Below are 22,717 nucleotides of genomic sequence, written 5' to 3' on the forward strand. Positions count from 1 at the left end.
AGGGAACGAGTTCCCCTCCCACACAGCACCCTGGGGTGCTGATCGCCCCGCTTATCGCCGAGGAATGCGGGGGAGAGCTCTGGGAATGCCGAGGAAAACCAAGGAACGCTGAGCTGGCCATGGGGGTGACTCAATTTCCCAGCCAGGATTCCTCGGTTGCCATCCCCATATCCGGGCAGAATTCCTTTCACCTTGAACCAGCCAGGCTTTTGTCGTGCCAAAAAAAACAACAAATCCATGGATTTGGGTGAATCCCAGAGCCCCTTGACCTCGTGGAGCTGAGGGAGGCTTGGGAGGAGCTGGCCTCGGGGTGGTGGGAGGGTTGGTGAGGGTTTGAGGGGTGAGATTCCAGCTCTGCCAGGGGTGGGAGGGCAGGGCAGCGCCGAGGTTTCCGCTCTGCCCGCGCCGAGGCGAGGAGGAAGGAAATTGCACCATCCCAGCTGTGGTGGCACGGCCCCAGAGCTGCAAAAATCCCATTTCCTGGGGCAGATTGGGTTCCAGGGGAGCTCCTGGGTGTCCTGGAGACCTTCCCCGTGTCCTGCAGCTCCTCCTGGGTGTCCTGCAGCCCCTCCTGGGTGTCCTGGAGCATTTTCCCGTGTCCTGCAGCCCCTCCTGGGTGTCCTGCACCCCCTCCTCAATGTCCTGCAGCCCCTCCTCATGTCCTGCACCCCCTTCTCATGTCCTGCACCCCCTCCTCATGTCCTGCAGCCCCTCCTCATGTCCTGCAGCCCCTCTGGGTGTCCTGCAGCCACTCCTGGGTGTCCTGCAGCCCCTCCTCAATGTCCTTCACCCCCTCCTCAATGTCCTGGTGCCCCTCCTGGGTGTCCTGCACCCCCTCCTCATGTCCTGCAGCCCCTCCTCGATGTCCTGCAGCTCCTCCTCATGTCCTGCACCCCCTCCTCATGTCCTGCAGCCCCTCCTGGGTGTCCTGGAGCATTTCCCCGTGTCCTGCAGCCCCTCCTCAATGTCCTTCACCCCCTCCTCAATGTCCTGGTGCCCCTCCTCAATGTCCTGCACCCCCTCCTCAATGTCCTGGTGCCCCTCCTGGGTGTCCTGCACCCCCTTCTCAATGTCCTGCACCCCCTCCTCATGTCCTGCACCCCCTCCTGGGTGTCCTGGAGCATTTCCCCGTGTCCTGCACCCCCTCCTCAATGTCCTGCAGCCCCTCCTCGATGTCCTGCAGCCCCTCCTCTATGTCCTGCAGCTCCTCCTCTATGTCCTGCACCCCCATCTCAATGTCCTGCACCCCCTCCTCAATGTCCTGGTGCCCCTCCTGGGTGTCCTGCAGCCCCTCCTGGGTGTCCTGCAGCCCCTCCTCATGTCCTGCAGCCCCTCTTCAATGTCCTTCAGCTCCTCCTCAATGTCCTGCACCCCCTCCTCATGTCCTGCAGCCCCTCTTCAATGTCCTGCACCCCCTCCTCAATGTCCTGCACCCCCTCCTCATGTCCTGCAGCCCCTCCTGGGTGTCCTGGAGCATTTCCCCATGTCCTGCACCCCCTCCTCAATGTCCTGCACCCCCTCCTCATGTCCTGCACCCCCTCCTCAATGTCCTGCACCCCCTCCTCATGTCCTGCACCCCCTCCTCAATGTCCTGCACCCCCTCCTCAATGTCCTTCACCCCCTCCTCAATGTCCTGCAGCCCCTCCTCATGTCCTTCAGCCCCTCTGGGTGTCCTGCAGCCCCTTCCCCACATTCCCCCCACATCCAACCCCATCTCCCCGCCCCACTCCATCCCCACCCCCCTCGAGCACTCCCTGTTTTTCACCTTCCCAATCCCTCCCAGAGTATGCCGAGTTCCTGCACTGCAAATCCAAGAAGTTCACGGATTTCGACGAGGTCCGGCAGGAGATCGAGGCCGAGACCGACCGCCTGACGGGCACCAACAAGGGCATCTCCCCCGTGCCCATCAACCTGCGCGTGTACTCCCCGCACGGTGAGGGGAAAAAATCCCAGAAAAAATGGGAAAACCCGGGCGAATCCATCGGGAATCCAGCTCCGGAGGGCGGGCTGGGATCCCCCCAGCTGGATCCCCACCCCACCTTCACCCCATCCGTGTCCCCCCAGTGCTGAACCTGACCCTGATCGACCTGCCGGGGATCACCAAGGTGCCGGTGGGGGATCAGCCGCAGGACATCGAGTTCCAGATCCGGGACATGATCCTGCAGTTCATCAGCCGGGAGAGCAGCCTCATCCTGGCCGTCACGCCGGCCAACATGGACCTGGCCAACTCGGACGCGCTCAAGATGGCCAAGGAAGTGGATCCGCAGGGTAACGGGACGAGGGGTGGACTTTGGGGGCTTCTCTGCCTTCCTCATCCTCTTCCTCATCCTCTGGGCTCCCCGTTGGGTGTGGCTGGGGTTAAGCGGGGTGGACGCTCGGCTCCGCAGGCCTGAGGACCATCGGGGTCATCACCAAGCTGGACCTGATGGATGAAGGCACCGACGCCCGCGACGTGCTGGAGAACAAACTGCTGCCCCTGCGGAGAGGTGAGGCCGGGCCCGGGGCCCTGCGGGTCCCCCGTGTCCCCCTGGGGTCACTCCGTGTGTCCTGTGTCCCCCTTGGGTCATTCCATGTGTCCTGTGTCCCCCTTGGGTCACTCTGTGTGTCCCCCTCGGGTCACTCCGTGTGTCCTGTGTCCCCCTTGGGTCATTCCATGTGTCCTGTGTCCCCCTTGGGTCACTCTGTGTGTCCTGGGTTCCTCTCAGGTCACTCTGTGTCCCCCTCAGGTCACTCCGTGTGTCCCCCTCGGGCCACTCCGTGTGTCCCCCTCGGGTCATTCTGTGTGTCCCGTGTCCCCCTCGGGCCACTCCGTGTGTCCTGTGTCCCCCTCGGGTCACTCTGTGTGTCCTGTGTCCCCCTCGGGTCACTCTGTGTGTCCCCCTCGGGTCACTCTGTGTGTCCCCCTCGGGCCACTCCGTGTGTCCTGTGTCCCCCTCGGGTCACTCTGTGTGTCCTGTGTCCCCCTCGGGTCACTCTGTGTGTCCCCCTCGGGTCACTCTGTGTGTCCTCCTCGGGTCATTCTGTGTGTCCCCCTCGGGTCACTCCCTGTGTCCCCCTCGGGTCACTCTGTGTGTCCCCCTCGGGTCATTCTGTGTGTCCCGTGTCCCCCTCGGGCCACTCCGTGTGTCCTGTGTCCCCCTCGGGTCACTCTCTGTGTCCCACTTGGGTCATTCCATGTGTCCCCCTTGGGTCACTCTGTGTGTCCCCCTTGGGTCACTCTGTGTGTTCCCAGTGCCCCCATTGCCCCCATTGCCCCCAGTGTCCCCAGTGCCCCCAGTGTCCCCAGTGCCCTCATATCCCCATTGCCCCCAGTGCCCCCAGTGCCCCCAGTGCCCCCATTCCCATTCCCATTCCCAGCCCCACGCCGTCCCCTCTGTGCCAGGCTACATCGGGGTGGTGAACCGGAGCCAGAAGGACATCGACGGCAAGAAGGACATCCGCGCCGCGCTGGCGGCCGAGCGCAAATTCTTCCTGTCCCACCCGGCCTACCGGCACATGGCCGAGCGCATGGGCACCCCGCACCTGCAGCGGGTGCTCAACCAGGTGGGACGGCCCCTTCCTGCCCCTTTCCTGCCCGGAATGGTGCCCGGAATTCCCGGGGCTCCTGCCTGGAATGGTGCCCGGAATTCCCGGGGCTCCTGCCTGGAATGGTGCCCGGAATTCCCAGGGCTCCTGCCCGGAACGGTGCCCAAAATTCCCAGGGCTCCTGCCTGGAACGGTGCCCGAAATTCCCAGGGCTCCTGCCTGGAATGGTGCCCGTAATTCCCAGGGCTCCTGCCTGGAACGGTGCCCGGAATTCCCGGGGCTCCTGCCTGGAACGGTGCCCGAAATTCCCAGGGCTCCTGCCTGGAATGGTGCCCGAAATTCCCAGGGCTCCTGCCCGGAACGGTGCCCGAAATTCCCAGGGCTCCTGCCCGGAACGGTGCCCAAAATTCCCAGGGCTCCTGCCCGGAACGGTGCCCGAAATTCCCAGGGCTCCTGCCCGGAACGGCACCCGAAATTCCTGGGGCTCCTGCCCAGAACGGTGCCTGAAATTCCCGGGGCTTCTGCCCGGAACGGTGCCCGAAATTCCCGGGGCTCCTACCCGGAACGGTGCCTGAAATTCCTGGGGCTCCTGCCTGGAACGGTGCCCGAAATTCCCGGGGCTCCTACCCGGAACAGTGCCCGAAATTCCTGGGGCTCCTGCCCACCTTTCCCACCCGGAACGGCGCCCGAAATTCCTGAGGCTCCTGCCCACCTTTCCCCCCTGGAACAGCGCCCGAAATTCCAGGGGCTCCTGCCCGGAACAGTGCCCGAAATTCCTGGGGCTCCTGACCACCTTTCCCACCCGGAACAGCGCCCGAAATTCCAGGGGCTCCTGCCCGGAACAGTGCCCGAAATTCCTGGGGCTCCTGACCGCCTTTCCCACCCGGAACGGCGCCCGAAATTCCCAGGGCTCCTGCCCGGAACGGCGCCCGAAATTCCCAGGGCTCCTGCCCGGAACGGTGCCCGAAATTCCCGGGTCTCCTGACCGCCTTTCCCACCCAGAACAGCACCCAAAATTCCTGGGGCTCCTGACCGCCTTTCCCACCCGGAACGGCGCCTGAAATTCCCGGGGCTCCTGCCCAGAACGGCGCCCGAAATTCCCGGGTCTCCCGGCTCAGCTTTTCCCTCCCCTCGGCAGCAACTCACCAACCACATCCGGGAGACGCTGCCCTCGCTGCGGAGCAAGCTGCAGAGCCAGCTGCTGTCCCTGGAGAAGGAGGTGGAGGAGTACAAGAACTTCCGTCCCGACGATCCCGCCCGGAAAACCAAAGCCTTGCTGCAGTGGGTTCCTCTCCAGTGGGAAGAGCTGGGATTGTTCTTGCCGGGGCGAGGGGAAGGGGGACAATTCTCCTGGGAATGGGCTTGGAGCATCCCTGAGTTCCCTGCTTGTCCTGGGAGCACGCCGCAGGAAAAGCTGGGTGCCGGCTGCTGGAATTAGGGGGATTTTTGCTCCAGGAGCTCCCTCATTCCTGGTTTTCCCGCCCAGGATGGTGCAGCAGTTCGGGGTGGACTTTGAGAAGAGGATTGAGGGTTCAGGAGACCAGGTGGACACTCTGGAGCTCTCCGGGGGCGCCAGGATCAACCGGATTTTCCACGAGAGATTCCCCTTCGAGCTGGTGAAGGTGAGGATTGGGGTGGTCCACATCCCTGGAATTTTCCCAACCCAAACCATTAAAAACCCATAAAAATCCCAAAATTTGACTTGGTGAATGTGAGGATTGGCGTGGTCCACATCCCTGGAATTTTCCCAACCCAAACCATTAAAAACCCATAAAAATCCCAAAATTTGAGTTCCTGAAGCTGAGGATTGGGGTGGTCCACATCCCTGGAATTTTCCCAACCCAAACCATTAAAAACCCATAAAAATCCCAAAATTTGACTTGGTAAAGGTGAGGATTGGGGTTGTCCACATCCCTGGAATTTTCCCAACCATAGCCATTAAAAACCCATAAAAATCCCAAAATTTGACTTGGTGAAGGTGAGGATTGGGGTGGTCCACATCCCTGGAATTTTCCCAACCATAGCCATTAAAAACCCATAAAAATCCCAAAATTTGACTTGGTGAAGATGAGGATTGGGGTTGTCCACATCCCTGGAAGTTTTTCCAATCCAAACCATTAAAAACCCATAAAAATCCCAAAATTTGACTTGGTGAAGGTGAGGATTGGGGTGGTCCACATCCCTGGAATTTTCCCAACCATAACCATTAAAAACCCATAAAAATCCCAAAATTTGACTTGGTGAAGGTGAGGATTGTGGTTGTCCACATCCCTGGAATTTTCCCAACCCAAACCATTAAAAATCCATAAAAATCCCAGGATTTGAGTTCCTGAAGGTGAGGATTGGGGTGGTCCCTGTCCCTGGAATTTTCCCAACCCAAACCATTAAAAACCCATAAAAATCCCAAAATTTGACTTGGTGAAGGTGAGGATTGGGGGTTGTCCCTGTCCCTGGAATTTTCCCAACCCAAACCATTAAAAACCCATAAAAATCCCAGGATTTGAGTTCCTGAAGGTGAGGATTGGGGTGGTCCACATCCCTGGAAATTTTTCCAACCCAAACCATTAAAAACCCATAAAATTCCCAAAATTTGAGTTCCTGAAGCTGAGGATTGGGGTTGTCCCTGTCCCTGGAATTTTCCCAACCATAACCATTAAAAACCCATAAAAATCCCAGGATTTGAGTTCCTGAAGGTGAGGATTGGCGTGGTCCACATCCCTGGAATTTTCCCAACCATAGCCATTAAAAACCCATAAAAATCCCAAAATTTGACTTGGTGAAGGTGAGGATTGGGGTTGTCCCTGTCCCTGGAATTTTCCCAACCCAAACCATTAAAAACCCATAAAAATCCCAAAATTTGACTTGGTGAAGGTGAGGATTGGGGTTGTCCCTGTCCCTGGAATTTTCCCAACCCAAACCATTAAAAACCCATAAAAATCCCAAAATTTGACTTGGTGAAGGTGAGGATTGGGGTTGTCCCTGTCCCTGGAATTTTCCCAACCCAAACCATTAAAAACCCATAAAAATCCCGGGATTTGAGGCAGGTAAGGCCGGAGCAGCTGCAGTGATTGGACAGTGATTGATCCCTGATCGATCCCTGATCGATCCCTGATGGATCCCTGATGATTCCCACCCCCTTTCCCGGCAGATGGAATTTGATGAGAAGGATTTGAGGCGGGAGATCAGCTACGCCATCAAGAACATCCACGGGGTGAGGCGAGTATCCAGCAGGGATCTTTTCCTGTCAGCATCCAGGAGCACAAATTATCACCAAATATCATTTTTTATTAACAAACCCAAATCTGACTCCAACACAGCTTCGAGCTGAACGTGTTTTGAATTTTATCCTTTTATAACTTACTATTATTAATTACATAGTAATTATTCAATTTATATTGTTCTGGTGTATACATTGACGTGAGTTTCTCGTGGTCTTTCTCAGGTCCCTGACCACAGTTTCTCATGATTATTCTTATGATTAAACATTCCTGATTAAATTATATTTAATTCCAAATCTATCATCACATCTAACAATTATATCATTTAATATGTATAGTCCCAATTAAATTATATTTAATTCCAAAACAATCATCACATCTAACAATTATATCATTTAATATGTATAGTCCCAATTAAATTATATTTAATTCCAAAACAATCATCACATCTAACAATTATATAATTTATCATGTACAGTTACGATTAAATTATATTTAATTCTGAAATAATCGTCACATCTAACAATTATATCATTTATCATGTACAGTCCCAATTAAATTATATTTAATCCCAAATCTATCATCGCATCTAACAATTATATAATTTATTATGTACAGTCCCAATTAAATAATATTTAATTCCAAATCTATCATCGCATCTAACAATTATATAATTTGTTATGTACAGTCCCGATTAAATTATATTTAATTCCAAATCTATCATCACATCTAACAATTATATCATTTAATATGTACAGTCCCAATTAAATTATATTTAATTCCAAATTTATCATCACATCTAACAATTATATCATTTAATATGTACAGTCCCAATTAAATAATATTTAATTCCAAATCTATCATCACATCTAACAATTATATAATTTATTATGTACAGTCCCGATTAAATTATATTTAATCCCAAAACAATCATCACATCTAACAATTATATAATTTATTATGTACAGTTACGATTAAATTATATTTAATTCCGAAACAATCGTCACATCTAACAATTATATCATTTATCATGTACAGTCCCAATTAAATTATATTTAATTCCAAATTTATCATCACATCTAACAATTATATCATTTAATATGTACAGTCCCAATTAAATTATATTTAATCCCAAATCTATCATCGCATCTTACAATTATATCATTTAATATGTACAGTCCCAATTAAATTATATTTAATTCCAAATCTATCATCACATCTAACAGTTATATCATTTAATATGTACAGTCCCGATTAAATAATATTTAATTCCAAATCTATCATCACATCTAACAATTATCATTTATCATGTACCAGCTACACAGGTGAAGTTCTAGCAAGCACTAATTCTTCATGTACTTAAAATATTTCTTTTTCCCGGGCTTTCTAAGGGGATTTTTCATTTATTCCTAAATCCGCACGAGTTTATAAACATTTACCGTCAGGCCAGGCTCTCCTGGAGCAGGGCTTGTCTCTTGTGCCGAGGTGGGAATTGTTTGTGGGAGCGGAATCGCTCCCTGGGTGGAGGAACCCAAAACTCTCTTGGGGTCAGGGTGGGGTTGGCCCCGTCCCAGTTCATCCCAGTTCATCCCAGTTCATCCCAGTTCATCCCAGTGCATCCCAGTTCCATCCCAGTTCATCCCAGTTCATCCCAGTTCCATCCCAGTTCCATCCCAGTCCATACCAATCCCATCCCAGTGCATCCCAGTTCCATCCCAGTCCATCCCAGTCCATCCCAGTCCCTCCCAGTTCATCCTAGTTCATCCCAGTTCCATCCCAGTTCATCCCAGTGCATCCCAGTCCATCCCAGCTCCATCCCAGTCCATCCCAGTTCCCTCCCAGTCCATCCCAGTCCATCCCAGTCCCTCCCAGTTCCATCCCAGTCCCTCCCAGTTCATCCCAGTTCCATCCCAGTCCCTCCCAGTTCCATCCCAGTCCCTCCCAGTCCCTCCCAGTCCCTCCCAGTTCCATCCCAGTCCATCCCATTCCCTCCCAGTTCCATCCCAGTCCATCCCATTCCCTCCCAGTCCATCCCAGTCCCATCCCAATCCATCCCAGTTCCATCCCAGTTCCATCCCAGTCCATCCCACTCCCTCCCAGTCCCTCCCAGTCCCTCCCAGTCCCTCCCAGTCCGGCTGACCGGGGTTTTTCCCGTTCCCCGGGCTCCAGGACGGGGCTGTTCACGCCGGACCTGGCCTTCGAGGCCATCGTGAAGAAGCAGGTGGTGAAGCTGAAGGAGCCGTGCCTGAAATGTGTGGACTTGGTGATCCAGGAGCTGATCAACACCGTGCGCCAGTGCACCAGTAAGGTACTGGTCAGCCCAGTAAGGGACTGGTCAGCCCAGGGAGGGACTGGTCAGCCCAGGGAGGGACTGGTCAGGACAGTGACACCAGTGAGGGACTGGTCAGGACAGTCAGGGACTGGTCAGGACACTGAGGGACTGGTCAGCCCAGTAAGGGACTGGTCAGCCCAGGGAGGGACTGGTCAGCCCAGTGAGGGACTGGTCAGCCCAGTGAGGGACTGGTCAGCCCAGGGAGGGACTGGTCAGGCCAGTGAGGGACTGGTCAGGCCACTGAGGGACTGGTCAGGCCACTGAGGGACTGGTCAGGCCACTGAGGGACTGGTCAGGCCAGTGAGGGACTGGTCAGGACACTGAGGGACTGGTCAGGACACTGAGGGACTGGTCAGAGCAGTGAGGGACTGGTCAGGACACTGAGGGACTGGTCAGGACACTGAGGGACTGGTCAGGATACTGAGGGACTGGTCAGGACAGTGAGGGACTGGTCAGGACACTGAGGGACTGGTCAGGACAGTGAGGGACTGGTCAGAGCAGTGAGGGACTGGTCAGGACACTGAGGGACTGGTCAGGATACTGAGGGACTGGTCAGCCCAGTGACACCAGTGAGGGACTGGTCAGCCCAGTGCCACCAGTGGTGGGGTTTGGTGGGATTTGGGGGGGTTTGGTGTGGACTGGAATGCTTCTCCCCCACCGGAGCTGCCCGGCTCCATCCCATTGTTTTTCCCGTGCCTTTTCCCTGTTTTTTTCCCTGCCTGCCTCCATCCCATCTCTTCTTCCTGTTCCTTTTCCCTGTTTTTTTGAGCTGCCTGGCTCCATCCCATTGCTTTTTCCCTGTTTTTTTCCCTGCCTGCCTCCATCCCATTGTTTTTCCCAGCCCTTTTCCCTGTTTTTTTCCCTGCCTGCCTCCATCCCATTGTTTTTCCCGTGCCTTTTCCCTGTTTTTTCCCTGCCTGCCTCCATCCCATTGTTTTTCCCAGCCCTTTTCCCTGCCTGCCTCCATCCCATTGTTTTTCCCGTGCCTTTTCCCTGTTTTTTTCCCTGCCTGGCTCCATCCCATCTCTTCTTCCTGTTCCTTTTCCCTGTTTTTTTGAGCTGCCTGGCTCCATCCCATTGCTTTTTCCCTGTTTTTTCCCTGCCCGGCTCCATCCCATTGCTTTTTTCTGGGCCTTTTCCCTTCCTGGCTCCATCCCATTGTTTTTCCCGTGCCTTTTCCCTGTTTTTTTTCCCTGCCTGCCTCCATCCCATTGTTTTTCCCGTGCCTTTTCCCTGTTTTTCTTTTCCAGCTGGGTTCCTACCCCCGCTTGCGGGAGGAGACCGAGCGCATCGTCACCACCCACATCCGAGAGCGCGAGGGCAAAACCAAGGACCAGGTCAGCTCCCCACGCCATTCCCGGCGCGGGAATTGGGAATTCCCACTTTTCCTGACTCCCGCTTCCCTCAGATCCTGCTGCTCATCGACATCGAGCTCTCCTACATCAACACCAACCACGAGGATTTCATCGGCTTCGCCAAGTGAGTCCTTTTCCAGGGGGGACATCTCCTCCCTTCCCCACCTCCGGGGGTTCTGGTTTCATCCTGGTGGGAACACCGGAGTCTCCCAAATTCCCTCCGGCGCCTTTGGCACCCCATTCCCACAGGTTTGGGCGACGGGAAAAGCTCCAGCCTCGGGAATCGGGATGAATCCCGATGGCTCGGGCTGTTGGAAGCAGCCTGGGGCTGTCCTTCCTCTCTGTCCCTCCTCATCCTCTCTCTGCCACCTTCCCTCCACTCTTCCCGGTGTTTCCCAGCCCCAAAACTCCGGGAAGCTCCCAAATTCCAGCTCAGGGTGCCTGGCCCCCACTCCCCCCCTACACATCCTTACATTTCCACGCTCCTCCTGGTTTTTTTCCTCTCTTTCCCCCTTTTTTTCTCTCTCTCTCTCTCCTCTCCGGTCACATTCCCTGCTCTCTGCTGTTCCCCCGGATCCATCACCTCTCCCTGTCTCTGGAATGTTCCGCTCCTCTCCCGGCCCAGCTGTTGCACTGAGCAGCACGTGGCGACCGGGTGGGTACCGGGGACCTGGGGCTTGGGTTTGGAATTCTGGAGCTTCTCCTTTGGAATTGGGATCCTGGAGTTCCTCCTTTGGATCTGGGAATCCTGGAGTTCCTCCTTTGGATCTGGGAATTCTGGAGTTCCTCCTCCCAGTTCAGCTTTGGAATTGGGATCCTGGAGTTCCTCCCCCCACCTCAGCCTGGGGTTTGGGATCCTGGAGTTCCTCCTTTGGATCTGGGAATTCTGGAGTTCCTCCTCCCAGTTCAGCTTTGGAATTGGGATCCTGGAGCTTCTCCTTTGGATCTGGGAATTCGGGAGTTCCTCCTCCCACCTCAGCCTGGGGTTTGGGATCCTGGAGCTTCTCCTTTGGAATTGGGATCCTGGAGTTCCTCCTCCCACCTCAGCCTGGGGTTTGGGATCCTGGAGTTCCTCCTCCCAGTTCAGCCTGGGGTTTGGGATCCTGGAACTTTTCCTTTGGATCTGGGAATTCTGGAGTTCCTTCTCCCTCCTCAGCCTGGGGTTTGGAATTCTGGAGTTCCTCCTTTGGAATTGGGAATTCTGGAGTTCCTCCTCCCACCTCAGCCTGGGGATTGGGATCCTGGAGTTCCTCCTTTGGAATTGGGATCCTGGAGTTCCTCCTTTGGGTGTGGGAATTCTGGAGTTCCTCCTCCCACCTCAGCCTGGGGTTTGGAATTCTGGAGCTTCTCCTTTGGATCTGGGAATTCTGGAGTTCCTTCTCCCTCCTCAGCCTGGGGTTTGGGATCCTGGAGCTTCTCCTTTGGATCTGGGAATTCTGGAGTTCCTCCTCCCACCTCAGCCTGGGGTTTGGGATCCTGGAGCTTCTCCTTTGGATCTGGGAATTCTGGAGTTCCTTCTCCCTCCTCAGCCTGGGGTTTGGGATCCTGGAGCTTCTCCTTTGGATCTGGGAATTCTGGAGTTCCTCCTCCCACTTCAGCCTGGGGTTTGGGATCCTGGAGTTCCTCCTTTGGAATTGGGATCCTGGAGTTCCTCCTCCCACCTCAGCCTGGGGTTTGGGATCCTGGAGTTCCTCCTTTGGAATTGGGATCCTGGAGTTCCTCCTCCCACCTCAGCCTGGGGTTTGGGATCCTGGAGTTCCTCATCCCAGTTCAGCTTTGGAATTGGGAATTCTGGAGCTTCTCCTCCAATTTCAGCCTGGGGTTTGGGATCCTGGAGTTCCTCCTTTGGATCTGGGAATTCTGGAGTTCCTCCTCCCAGTTCACCTTTGGAATTGGGATTCTGGAGTTCCTCCTCCCACTCCAGCCTTGGATTTGGGATCCTGGAGCTCCGCCCAGTTCATCTGGAATTCACCCCGGGCTCCGGGGCAGGCAGGGCGGGCTGCCCCAGACCCCCAAATCCCGGGCTGGGTGTGCGTCCCGTTGGAATTCTAACGGATTTCCTGGATTTTATTCCCGCTCCCGCCCCTCGGTGCTCAGGAGAGACAGGTAGCTTTTCCCTCTGGTGCAGGTAATGCTCCATCCCGGTTTTTTTTGGGGGAGGAATTAGGTTTTTCTGGAAACTCCTGCTTCTCGGTGCTCGGAATTCCCTCGGGAATCTGCAGCCTCTGGAATTCCCATTCCAGAGGAGAGGAGATCCCGCATCCCACCCCCCCCATTTCCGTGCGCTCGCTCCTGGGCAAAACCTCGGGGGAAAAACTCGGGAAAAACTCGGGAAAAACTCGGGAAAAACCTCGGGAAAAACCTCGGGAAGGGGCTCTGGAATTCCACCCTCCGGGATCGGCTCCTCCGGGTGCACAGCCCTCTTTTCCCACCTCAAAATCCCATTTTATTTTTTTTTTTTTTTGGTTTTTCCCAGCGCTCAGCAACGGAACACGCAGCCCAACAAGAAGAGAGCGATCCCCAACCAGGTACAGCCGGAATCTCCCGGAATTCCTGCTCCTCCTTCCTCCTCCTCATCCTCCTCCTCCCAGCCCATCCGTTCACGCGGAATTCCCGCCCGAAATCCGCGGGATTTGGGGAAAAGCGGGCGGGAAAACGCGGCAGAGTTGGGGGGGGTTGAGGCTGTGGGAGCTGGGACGACACCGGGATGATCCCAACCCATCCCATTCCCGAGGGAATTTTGGGATGAGCCCCTTTCCCCTCCCCTGCCTGGGAATGATCATTAATAGCATGTAACGGGTTGTTTTTGTTGTTTTTCCTGCTGTTTTTCCCACTTTTTTCCACTTTTTTTTTCCCTTTTTTTGTGCTTTTCTCCTCTCACTTCCTTCCCTATCCCGTCTCCTTTTTCCCGCTTTTATTTTTTTATTTTTTGGTTTTTTTTTCCCTTTTAATTTTGCACGCCCAAAGGGGGAGATCCTGGTAAGTACCACGGAGCGGGATGGTGCCGGGACAGCGTTCCCAAAAATCCCAAAAATCACCCCAAAAACGCCGTCCCCGCCTTTATCCAGCTGGGATAAAGGGGACAGAATTCCCAGATGGAACAGCCGGGCTGGAATTTGGCTTTTTCCCCCCTCAGGTTTTCCCAAATTTTGGGAAAAATTCCAAAATCGTTCTGAATTTATTCGGGATCATGCAGAGGGATGGAAAAAAAATCCCCAATTTTGTTCGGGATGATCCAGAGGGATAAAAAAAAAAAAACCTCTGGAATTTTCTCATGGTCATCCAGAAATGAAAAAATTCCAGAATTTTCTCGGGATCATCCAGATGGGTTAAAAAAATTCCCGAATTTTTTCGGGATCATCCAGATGGGTTAAAAAAATTCCCGAATTTTTTTGGGATCATGCAGAGGGATGAAAAAATTCCAGAATTTTATTGAGATCAATAGGAGGGATGAGAAAACGCCCAAATTTTTTTTCGGGATCGTCCGGAAGGATGAAAAAAATTTGGAATTTTTTTCGGGATCATCCAGAAATGCAAAAAAAATCCCAATTTTTTTCGGGATCATCCGGAGTGATGAAAAAATCCCCAAATGTTTTTTGAGATCATCCAGAGGGATGAAAAAATTCCCGAAATTTTTTTCAGGACCGTCCAGAAATGAAAAAAAATTCCAGATTTTTTATTTTTTAATCATCCAGAAATAAAAAAAATCTGGAATTTTTCATTGGATCATCCAGAAATGAACAAATTCCTGAATTTTTTTGGGATCATCCAGAAACGAAAATTTTCCCAAATATTTTCAGGATCATCCAGACTGATGGAAAGATTCCCGAAATTTTTTTTTTTTTTTTTTTGGATCATCCAGAACTGAAAAAATTCCCGGATTTTTTTTCGGGATCCAGGTGATTTCCGTGGGATCCTGGGGATTTTCCCGGGGATTTTCCTGATGATTTTCCCAGGGATTTCCCTTGGGATCCTGGTGATTTTCCCGGGGATTTTTTTCAGGATCCCGGGGATTTTCCTCGTGATTTCCGTGGGATCCTGGGGATTTTCCCGGTGATTTTCCCAGGGATTTTCCTGGTGATTTTCCCAGGGATTTCCCTCGGGATCCCGGTGATTTTCCCGGGGATTTTCCTTGTGATTTCCGTGGGATCCCGGGGATTTTCCCGGGGATTTTCCTGGGGATTTTCCTGGGGATTTTCCCGGTGATTTTCCCAGGGATTTCCGTGGGATCCCGGTGATTTTCCCGGTGATTTCCGTGGGATCCCAGTGATTTTCCCGGGGATTTTTTTCAGGATCCCGGGGAATTTCCTTGTGATTTCCGTGGGATCCTGGGGATTTTCCCGGTGATTTTCCCAGGGATTTTCCCAGGGATTTTCCCGGTGATTTTTTTCGGGATCCTGGGGATTTTCCTGAGGATTTCCGTGGGATCCCGGTGATTTTCCCGGGGATTTTTTTTGGGATCCCGGTGATTTTCCTGGTGATTTCCATGGGATCCTGGGGATTTTCTCGGTGATTTTCCCAGGGATTTTCCCGGTGATTTTCCCGGGGATTTTTTTTGGGATCCCGGGGATTTTCCTTGTGATTTCCGTGGGATCCCGGGGATTTTCCCGGTGATTTTCCCAGGGATTTTCCCGGTGATTTTCCCGGGGATTTCCGTGGGATTTTCCCGGTGATTTTCCCGGGAATTCCCGCAGGTGATCCGCCGGGGCTGGTTGACCATCAACAACATCAGCATCATGAAGGGCGGCTCCAAGGAATATTGGTTCGTGCTCACGGCCGAGTCGCTCTCCTGGTACAAGGACGAGGAGGTACGGGCGGGAAAATCCGGGAAAATTCGGGATTTGGGGGGAAATTTGGGATTTGGGGGGGAAAAAATGGGAAAATTTGGGCAGAAAAATGGGATTTGGGGGGCAAAAAAAGGGATTTTTGGGCAGAAAAATGGGATTTACAGGGGGAAAAATGGGGAGAATATGGGGTTTTGGGGGAAAAATGGGATTTACGGGGGGACAATGGGAAAAATATGGGATTTTGGGGGGGAAAATGGGATTTACGGGGGGAAATATGGGATTTTGGGGGGAAAATGGGATTTACAGGGGGAAAATGGGGGAAATATGGGATTTTGGGGGGAAAAAATGGGATTTACGGGGGAAAAATGGGGGAAATATGGGATTTTGGGGGGAAAAATGGGATTTATGGGGGGAATGGGGGAAATATGGGATTTTGGGGGGAAAATGGGATTTTTGGGCAGAAAAATGGGATTTACAGGGGGAAAAATGGGGGGAATATGGGGTTTTGGGGGGAAAATGGGATTTACGGGGGGAAAAATGGGGGGAATATGGGGTTTTGGGGGGGAAATGGGATTTACGGGGGGAAAAATGGGGGGAATATGGGGTTTTGGGGGAAAAATGGGATTTTTGGGCAGAAAAATGGGATTTACAGGGGGAAAAATGGGGGGAATATGGGGTTTTGGGGGAAAAATGGGATTTACAGGGGGACAATGGGAAAAATATGGGATTTTGGGGGGGAAAATGGGATTTACGGGGGGAAAACGGGGAAATATGGGATTTTGGAGGGGAAATGGGGAAAATATGGAGTTTTGGGGGGAAAAATGGGATTTACGGGGGGAAAAATGAGGGAATATGGGATTTTGGGGGGGAAAATGGGATTTATGGGGGGAAAACGGGGGAAATTTGGGGTTTTGGGGGGGAAAACGGGGAAATCTGGGATTTTGGGGGAAAAACGGGGAAAATCCGAGATTTCTGGGGGGAAAACGGGGAAAATAAGAGATTTTGGGGGGAAAAATGGGATATATGGGGTTCTGAGGGGAAAAAATGGGATTTACGGGGGAAAAAATGGGGAAATCTGGGATTTTGGGGGAAAAACGGGGAAAATATGGGATTTTGGGGGGAAAATGGGATTTATGGGCAGAAAAACAGGGAAAATATGGGATTTTGGGGAAAAAATGGGGAAAACATGGGATTTTGGGGGGAAAAAACAGGGAAAATCCGAGATTTCTGGGGGAAAAATGGGGAAAATCTGGGATTCCCGGGGGAAGAATTCCCAGATTCCCGGGGAAGGCGCGGGATGAGCCTTTTCCAACGGGACTTTGGGCCCTGCAATTCCCGAATTCCCGGTTCCTTCCCCCTCCTGGGCCTCGAGGGAGCTGATTCCCGCTTCCCTCCCGTCCCCAATTCCCAGGAAAAGGAGAAGAAGTTCATGCTGCCCCTGGATAATCTGAAAATCCGGGATGTGGAGAAGGGATTCATGTCCACCAAGCACATCTTCGCCATCTTCAACACGGAGCAGAGGTTGGGAATTCTCCCGGTTTTCCAGGATTTTTCCCTTGGAGCTCCTGGAGGCCACGGTGGGGGGGGAATCCGGGATTCCGTGGGAATTCGGGATCCCAAATCCCGTTTTTCCCGCAGGAATGTCTACAAGGATCTGCGGCAGATCGAGCTGGCCTGCGATTCCCAGGAGGACGTGGACAGCTGGAAAGCCTCGTTCCTGCGGGCCGGAGTTTATCCCGAGAAGGACCAGGTGAATCCCGAATCCCAAATCCCAAATCCCGACCCGAATCCCATCACGAATCCTGTCCTGAATCCCGAATCCTGTCCCGAATCCTGTCCTGAATCCCAACCCAAATCCCATCCCAAATTCCATCCCAAATCCCAAATCGATCCCAAATCCTGTCCTGAATCCCGACCCAAATCCCATCACGAATCCTGTCCTGAATCCCGACCCAAATCCCAAATCGATCCCAAATCCCGACCCAAATCCCGTCACGAATCCTGTCCTGAATCCCGAATCCTGTCCCGAATCCTGTCCTGAATCCCAACCCAAATCCCATCCCAAATTCCATCCCAAATCCCAAATCGATCCCAAATCCTGTCCCAAATCCCATCCCGAATCCCAAATCCCATCCTGAATCCCGTCCCAAATCCCAAATCGATCCCAAATCCTGTCCTGAATCCCATCCCGAATCCCGACCCAAATCCATCCCAAATTCCATCCCAAATCCCAAATCGATTCCAAATCCTGTCCTGAATCCCATCCCGAATCCTGTCCTGAATCCCGAATCCTGTCCCGAATCCTGTCCTGAATCCCAACCCAAATCCATCCCAAATTCCATCCCAAATCCCAATCGATCCCAAATCCTGTCCCAAATCCCATCCCGAATCCCAAATCCCATCCTGAATCCCGTCCTGAATCCTGTCCTGAATCCTGTCCCAAATCCCAAATCGATCCCAAATCCCATCCCAAATCCCATCCCAAATCCTGTCCCAAATCCCATCCCAAATCCCATCCCGAATCCCGACCCAAATCCCAAATCCCATCCCAAATTCCAAATCCCGTCCCAAATCCCATCCCATATCCCAAATCCCATCCTGAATCCCATCCTGAATCCTGTCCTGAATCCTGTCCCAAATCCCAAATCGATCCCAAATCCCGTCCCAAATCCCAAATCCCATCCCAAATCCACGGGGATGGGGAATGGATCCCTGGAATCTGGGGAAGGGGGATGGGGAGGGGGAAAAGGGGATGGAGAACATGGAAAAGGGGATGGAGAACATGGAAAAGGGGTTGGAGAACCTGGAAAAGGGGTTGGAGATTTGGAAAAGGGGTTGGAGATTTGGGAAAGGGGATGGAGAACATGGAAAAAGGGATGGAGAACATGGAAAAGGGGATGGGGATTTGGGAAAGGGGATGGAGAACCTGGAAAAGGGGATGGGGATTTGGGAAAGGGGATGGAGAACATGGAAAAGGGGATGGGGATTTGGGAAAGGGGATGGAGAACATGGAAAAGGGGCTGGAGATTTGGAAAAGGGGATGGAGAACATGGAAAAGGGGATGGGGATTTGGGAAAGGGGATGGAGAACCTGGAAAAGGGGATGGAAATTTGGGAAAGGGGATGAGAACATGGAAAAGGGGCTGGAGATTTGGGAAAGGGGATGGAGAACATGGAAAAGGAGATGGAGAACATGGAAAAGGGGATGGAAATTTGGGAAAGGGGATGAGAACATGGAAAAGGAGATGGAGAACATGGAAAAGGGGCTGGAGATTTGGAAAAGGGGATGGAGAACATGGAAAAGGGGATGGGGATTTGGGAAAGGGGATGAGAACATGGAAAAGGGGATGGAGAACATGGAAAAGGGGTTGGAGATTTGGAAAAGGGGATGGAGATTTGGAAAAGGGGATGGAGATTTGGAAAAGGGGATGGAGAACATGGAAAAAGGGATGGAGAACCTGGAAAAGGGATGGGGCAGGAGGAACTGATCCGGCAACGCCGCGCTGGAGCAGCAGCGGGATCCCAGCTCTGAGCATTCCCAAATTTTCCCTTTTCCTGCAGACGGAGAGCGAGGAGGGCGCCCAGGAAAACACCTTTTCCATGGATCCGCAGCTGGAGAGGCAGGTGGAGACCATCCGGAACCTGGTGGATTCCTACGTTGGGATCATCAACAAATCCATCCGGGACCTCATGCCAAAGACCATCATGCACCTCATGATCAATAATGTGAGGGGGAAAGGGATGGAGGGCTTGGAAAAGGGGTGGAAATTTGGGAAAGGGATGGAGAATATGGAAAAGGGATGGAAATTTGGGAAAGGGATGGAGAATATGGGAAAGGGATGGAAATTTGGGAAAGGGGATGGAGGGCTTGGAAAAGGGATGGAGAATATGGGAAAGGGATGGAGGGCATGGAAAAGGGATGGAGATTTGGGAAAGGGATGGAGAATATGGGAAAGGGATGGAAATTTGGGAAAGGGGATGGAGGGCTTGGAAAAGGGGTGGAAATTTGGGAAAGGGATGGAGGGCATGGAAAAGGGGTGGAAATTTGGGAAAGGGGATGGAGGGCTTGGAAAAGGGATGGAGGGCTTGGAAAAGGGATGGAAATTTGGGAAAGGGATGGAGGGCTTGGAAAAGGGAATGGAGAATATGAGAAAGGGATGGAGGGCTTGGAAAAGGGGTGGAAATTTGGGAAAGGGGATGGAGAATATGGGAAAGGGATGGAAATTTGGGAAAGGGGATGGAGGGCATGGAAAAGGGATGGAAATTTGGGAAAGGGATGGAGAATATGGGAAAGGGATGGAAATTTGGGAAAGGGGATGGAGGGCATGGAAAAGGGATGGAGGGCTTGGAAAAGGGATGGAGGGCTTGGAAAAGGGATGGAGCTTTGGGAAAGGGGATGAGGAGAAGGGAAAAAGGGATGGAGGACATGGAAAAGGGTTTGGAGATTTGGGAAAGGGGTTGGAAATTTGGGAAAGGTGATGGAGATTTGGGAAAGGGGATGGAGATTTGGGAAAGGGGTTGGAGATCCAGGAAAGGGGATGGAGAGCATGGAAAAGGGGATGGAGATTTGGGAAAGAGGATGGAAATTTGGAAAAGGGGATGGAGATTTCGGAAAGTGGATGGAGATTTGGGAAAGAGAATGGAGATCTGGGAAAGGGGTTGGAGATTTGGAAAAGGGGATGGAGATTTCGGAAAGAGGATGGAAATTTGGGAAAGAGGATGGAAATTTGGAAAAGGGGATGGAGAGCATGGAAAAGGGGTTGGAGATTTGGGAAAGTGGATGGAGATTTGGGAAAGAGGATGGGGATCTGGGAAAGGGGTTGGAGATTTGGGAAAGGGGATGGAAATTTGGGAAGGAGGATGGAGATCTGGGAAAGGGGTTGGAGATTTGGGAAAGGGGATGGAGGGCATGGAAAAGGGGTTGGAGATTTGGGAAAGGGGATGGAAATTTGGGAAAGGGGATAGAGAACATGGAAAAGGGGCTGGAGATTTGGGAAAGGGGTCGGAAATCTGGGAAAGGGGTCGGAGATCTGGGAAAGGGGCTGGGGATTTGGGAAAGGGGCTGGGGATTTGGGAAGGGGGCTGGGGATTTGGGAAAGGGGCTGGGGATTTGGGAAGGGGGCTGGGGATTTGGGAAGGGGGCTGGGGATTTGGGAAGGGGGACAGAGTCGGTCGAAAGGAGATGGAGCGGGCATTGCCACGACCGGATTTACAAAAAATTCTTGGTGGAATTTTCCATCCCTCCTCCTGGAAAAACCCCTCCCACCCTCCACCACCACCACCACCACCACCAAACCATCCCACCCTCATCTCCACGTGGGGATAAATCCCAAATTTTTTTTTTTTTCCCCCCACCCCAGACCAAGGATTTCATCCACTCGGAGCTCCTGGCTTTCCTCTACTCCTCGGGCGACCAGAGCAGCCTGATGGAGGAGTCGGCCGAGCAGGCGCAGCGGCGCGACGAGGTGCTGCGCACGTTCCACGCGCTGCGCGAGGCGCTGGCCGTCATCGGCGACATCGGCGCCAGCACCGTGTCCACGCCCGTGCCCCCGCCCGTGGACGACACCTGGCTGCAGCCCGCCGCCGGCCACAGGTGGGGAAGGGGGGTTTGGGGGAGTTTGGGGGTGTTTGGGGTGTTCGCTGCAGGGTTTTGGGGGGTTTGGGGGGTTTGAGAGGGGGTTTGGGGGTTTGAGAGGGGGTTTGGGGGCTTTGGGGGATTTGAGAGGGGGTTTGGGGGGTTTGAGAGGGGGTTTGGGGGGGTTGGGGGGGGGGTTTGGAGGGGTTGGGGAGGGGGTTTGGGGGGTTTGAGAGGGGGTTTGGGGGGGTTTGGGGGGTTTGAGAGGGGGTTTGGGGGGTTTGGGGGGGTTTGAGAGGGAGTTTGGGGGGTTGGAGAGGGAGTTTGGGGGGTTTGGGGGGTTTGAGAGGGGGTTTGGGGGGGTTGGGGAGGGGGTTTGGGGGGTTTGAGGGGGGGTTGGGGGGGGTTTGGGGGATTTGAGAGGGGGTTTGGGGGGGTTGGGGAGGGGGTTTGGGGGGGTTTGGGGGGTTTGAGAGGGGGTTTGGGGGGGTTGGGGGGTTTGAGAGGGGGTTTGGGGGGGTTGGGGAGGGGGTTTGGGGGGATTTGAGGGGGGTTTGGGGGGTTTGAGAGGGGGTTTGGGGGGTTTGGGGGTGTTTGGGGTGTTCGCTGCAGGGTTTTGGGGGGTTTGGGGGGTTTGAGAGGGAGTTTGGGGGGTTTGAGAGGGGGTTTAGGGGGGTTGGGGAGGGAGTTTGGGGGGTTTGAGAGGCGATTTGGGGTGTTTGAGAGGGAGTTTGGGGGGGTTGGGGAGGGGGTTTGGGGGGTTTGGGGGGGTTTGAGAGGGGGTTTGGGGAATTTTGGGGGGTTTGGGGGTTTGAGAGGGGGTTTGAGAGGGGGTTTGGGGGGGTTTGGGGGGTTTTTGGGGGTTTTTGGGGTTTGGGGGGTTTGAGGGGGGTTTTGGGCTTTGGGGTGGTCCATGTGGTGCTTGAGGTGTTCCCAGAGGGGTTTGGGGTGTCCCACTGACCAATCCCACCCTGTGCCCACCCCAATGCCCACCCAATCCCACCCCAATACCCACCCCGTGCCCACCCTATACCCACCCCATACCCACCCCGTGCCCGCCCCGTGCCCACCCCATGCCCACCCCAATCCCACCCCAATACCCACCCCATGCCCACCCCAATCCCACCCCAATACCCACCCCATACCCACCCCAATCCCACCCCAATACCCACCCCATACCCACCCCATACCCACCCCATGCCCACCCCATGCCCACCCCACTGACTGATCCCACCCCATTTCCGTTCCAATGCCCACCCCAATACCCACCCCATGCCCACCCCAATACCCACCCCAATACCCACCCCGTGCCCACCCCATACCCACCCTGTGCCCGCCCCGTGCCCGCCCCGTGCCCGCCCCGTGCCCGCCCCGTGCCCGCCCCGTGCCCACCCAATACCTACCCCAATCCCACCCAATCCCACCCCAATACCCACCCCATACCCACCCCATGCCCACTTCATACCCACCCCGTGCCCACCCCAATGCCCACCCCATACCCACCCCAATACCGACCCCAATACCCACCCCGTGCCCACCCCAATACCCACCCAATACCCACCCCAATCCCACCCCATACCCACCCCAATACCCACCCAATGCCCACCCCAATACCCACCCCAATACCCACCCCAATACCCACCCCATTTCCATCCCAATACTCACCCAATGCCCACCCCAATGCCCACCCTGATCCCACCCCATACCCACCCCAATACCCACCCAATGCCCACCCCAATCCCACCCAATCCCACCCAATCCCACCCCAATACCCACCCCATACCCACCCCATTTCCACCCCATACCCACCCCATGCCCACCCCATACCCACCCCATACCCACCCAATCCCACCCCATACCCACCCCATACCCACCCAATGCCCACCCTGTGCCCACCCCAATCCCACCCAATCCCACCCCAATACC

General features: G+C 53.8%; 1 protein-coding gene across 1 annotated transcript in view; it reads left to right on the top strand.

Annotated features, from left to right (window-relative positions):
• DNM2 (dynamin 2) overlaps window positions 1–22,717 on the top strand; it is a 36,554-nt gene that overhangs the window by 11,038 nt on the left and 2,799 nt on the right. Inside the window, exons 3-19 of the mRNA XM_077787749.1 lie at window positions 1,784–1,933; window positions 2,065–2,268; window positions 2,388–2,486; window positions 3,383–3,543; window positions 4,664–4,806; window positions 5,012–5,147; window positions 6,674–6,741; window positions 8,913–9,051; window positions 10,326–10,412; window positions 10,484–10,554; window positions 12,907–12,958; window positions 13,398–13,409; window positions 15,125–15,238; window positions 16,629–16,738; window positions 16,856–16,967; window positions 18,778–18,942; window positions 20,577–20,809. Coding sequence (XP_077643875.1) covers window positions 1,784–1,933; window positions 2,065–2,268; window positions 2,388–2,486; window positions 3,383–3,543; window positions 4,664–4,806; window positions 5,012–5,147; window positions 6,674–6,741; window positions 8,913–9,051; window positions 10,326–10,412; window positions 10,484–10,554; window positions 12,907–12,958; window positions 13,398–13,409; window positions 15,125–15,238; window positions 16,629–16,738; window positions 16,856–16,967; window positions 18,778–18,942; window positions 20,577–20,809 — 2,056 coding nt within the window. The remainder of the gene's footprint in view (window positions 1–1,783; window positions 1,934–2,064; window positions 2,269–2,387; window positions 2,487–3,382; window positions 3,544–4,663; window positions 4,807–5,011; window positions 5,148–6,673; window positions 6,742–8,912; window positions 9,052–10,325; window positions 10,413–10,483; window positions 10,555–12,906; window positions 12,959–13,397; window positions 13,410–15,124; window positions 15,239–16,628; window positions 16,739–16,855; window positions 16,968–18,777; window positions 18,943–20,576; window positions 20,810–22,717) is intronic.

Source organism: Lonchura striata, chromosome 21 (assembly GCF_046129695.1).
Source record: "Lonchura striata isolate bLonStr1 chromosome 21, bLonStr1.mat, whole genome shotgun sequence".
NCBI classification, from domain to species: domain Eukaryota; kingdom Metazoa; phylum Chordata; class Aves; order Passeriformes; family Estrildidae; genus Lonchura; species Lonchura striata.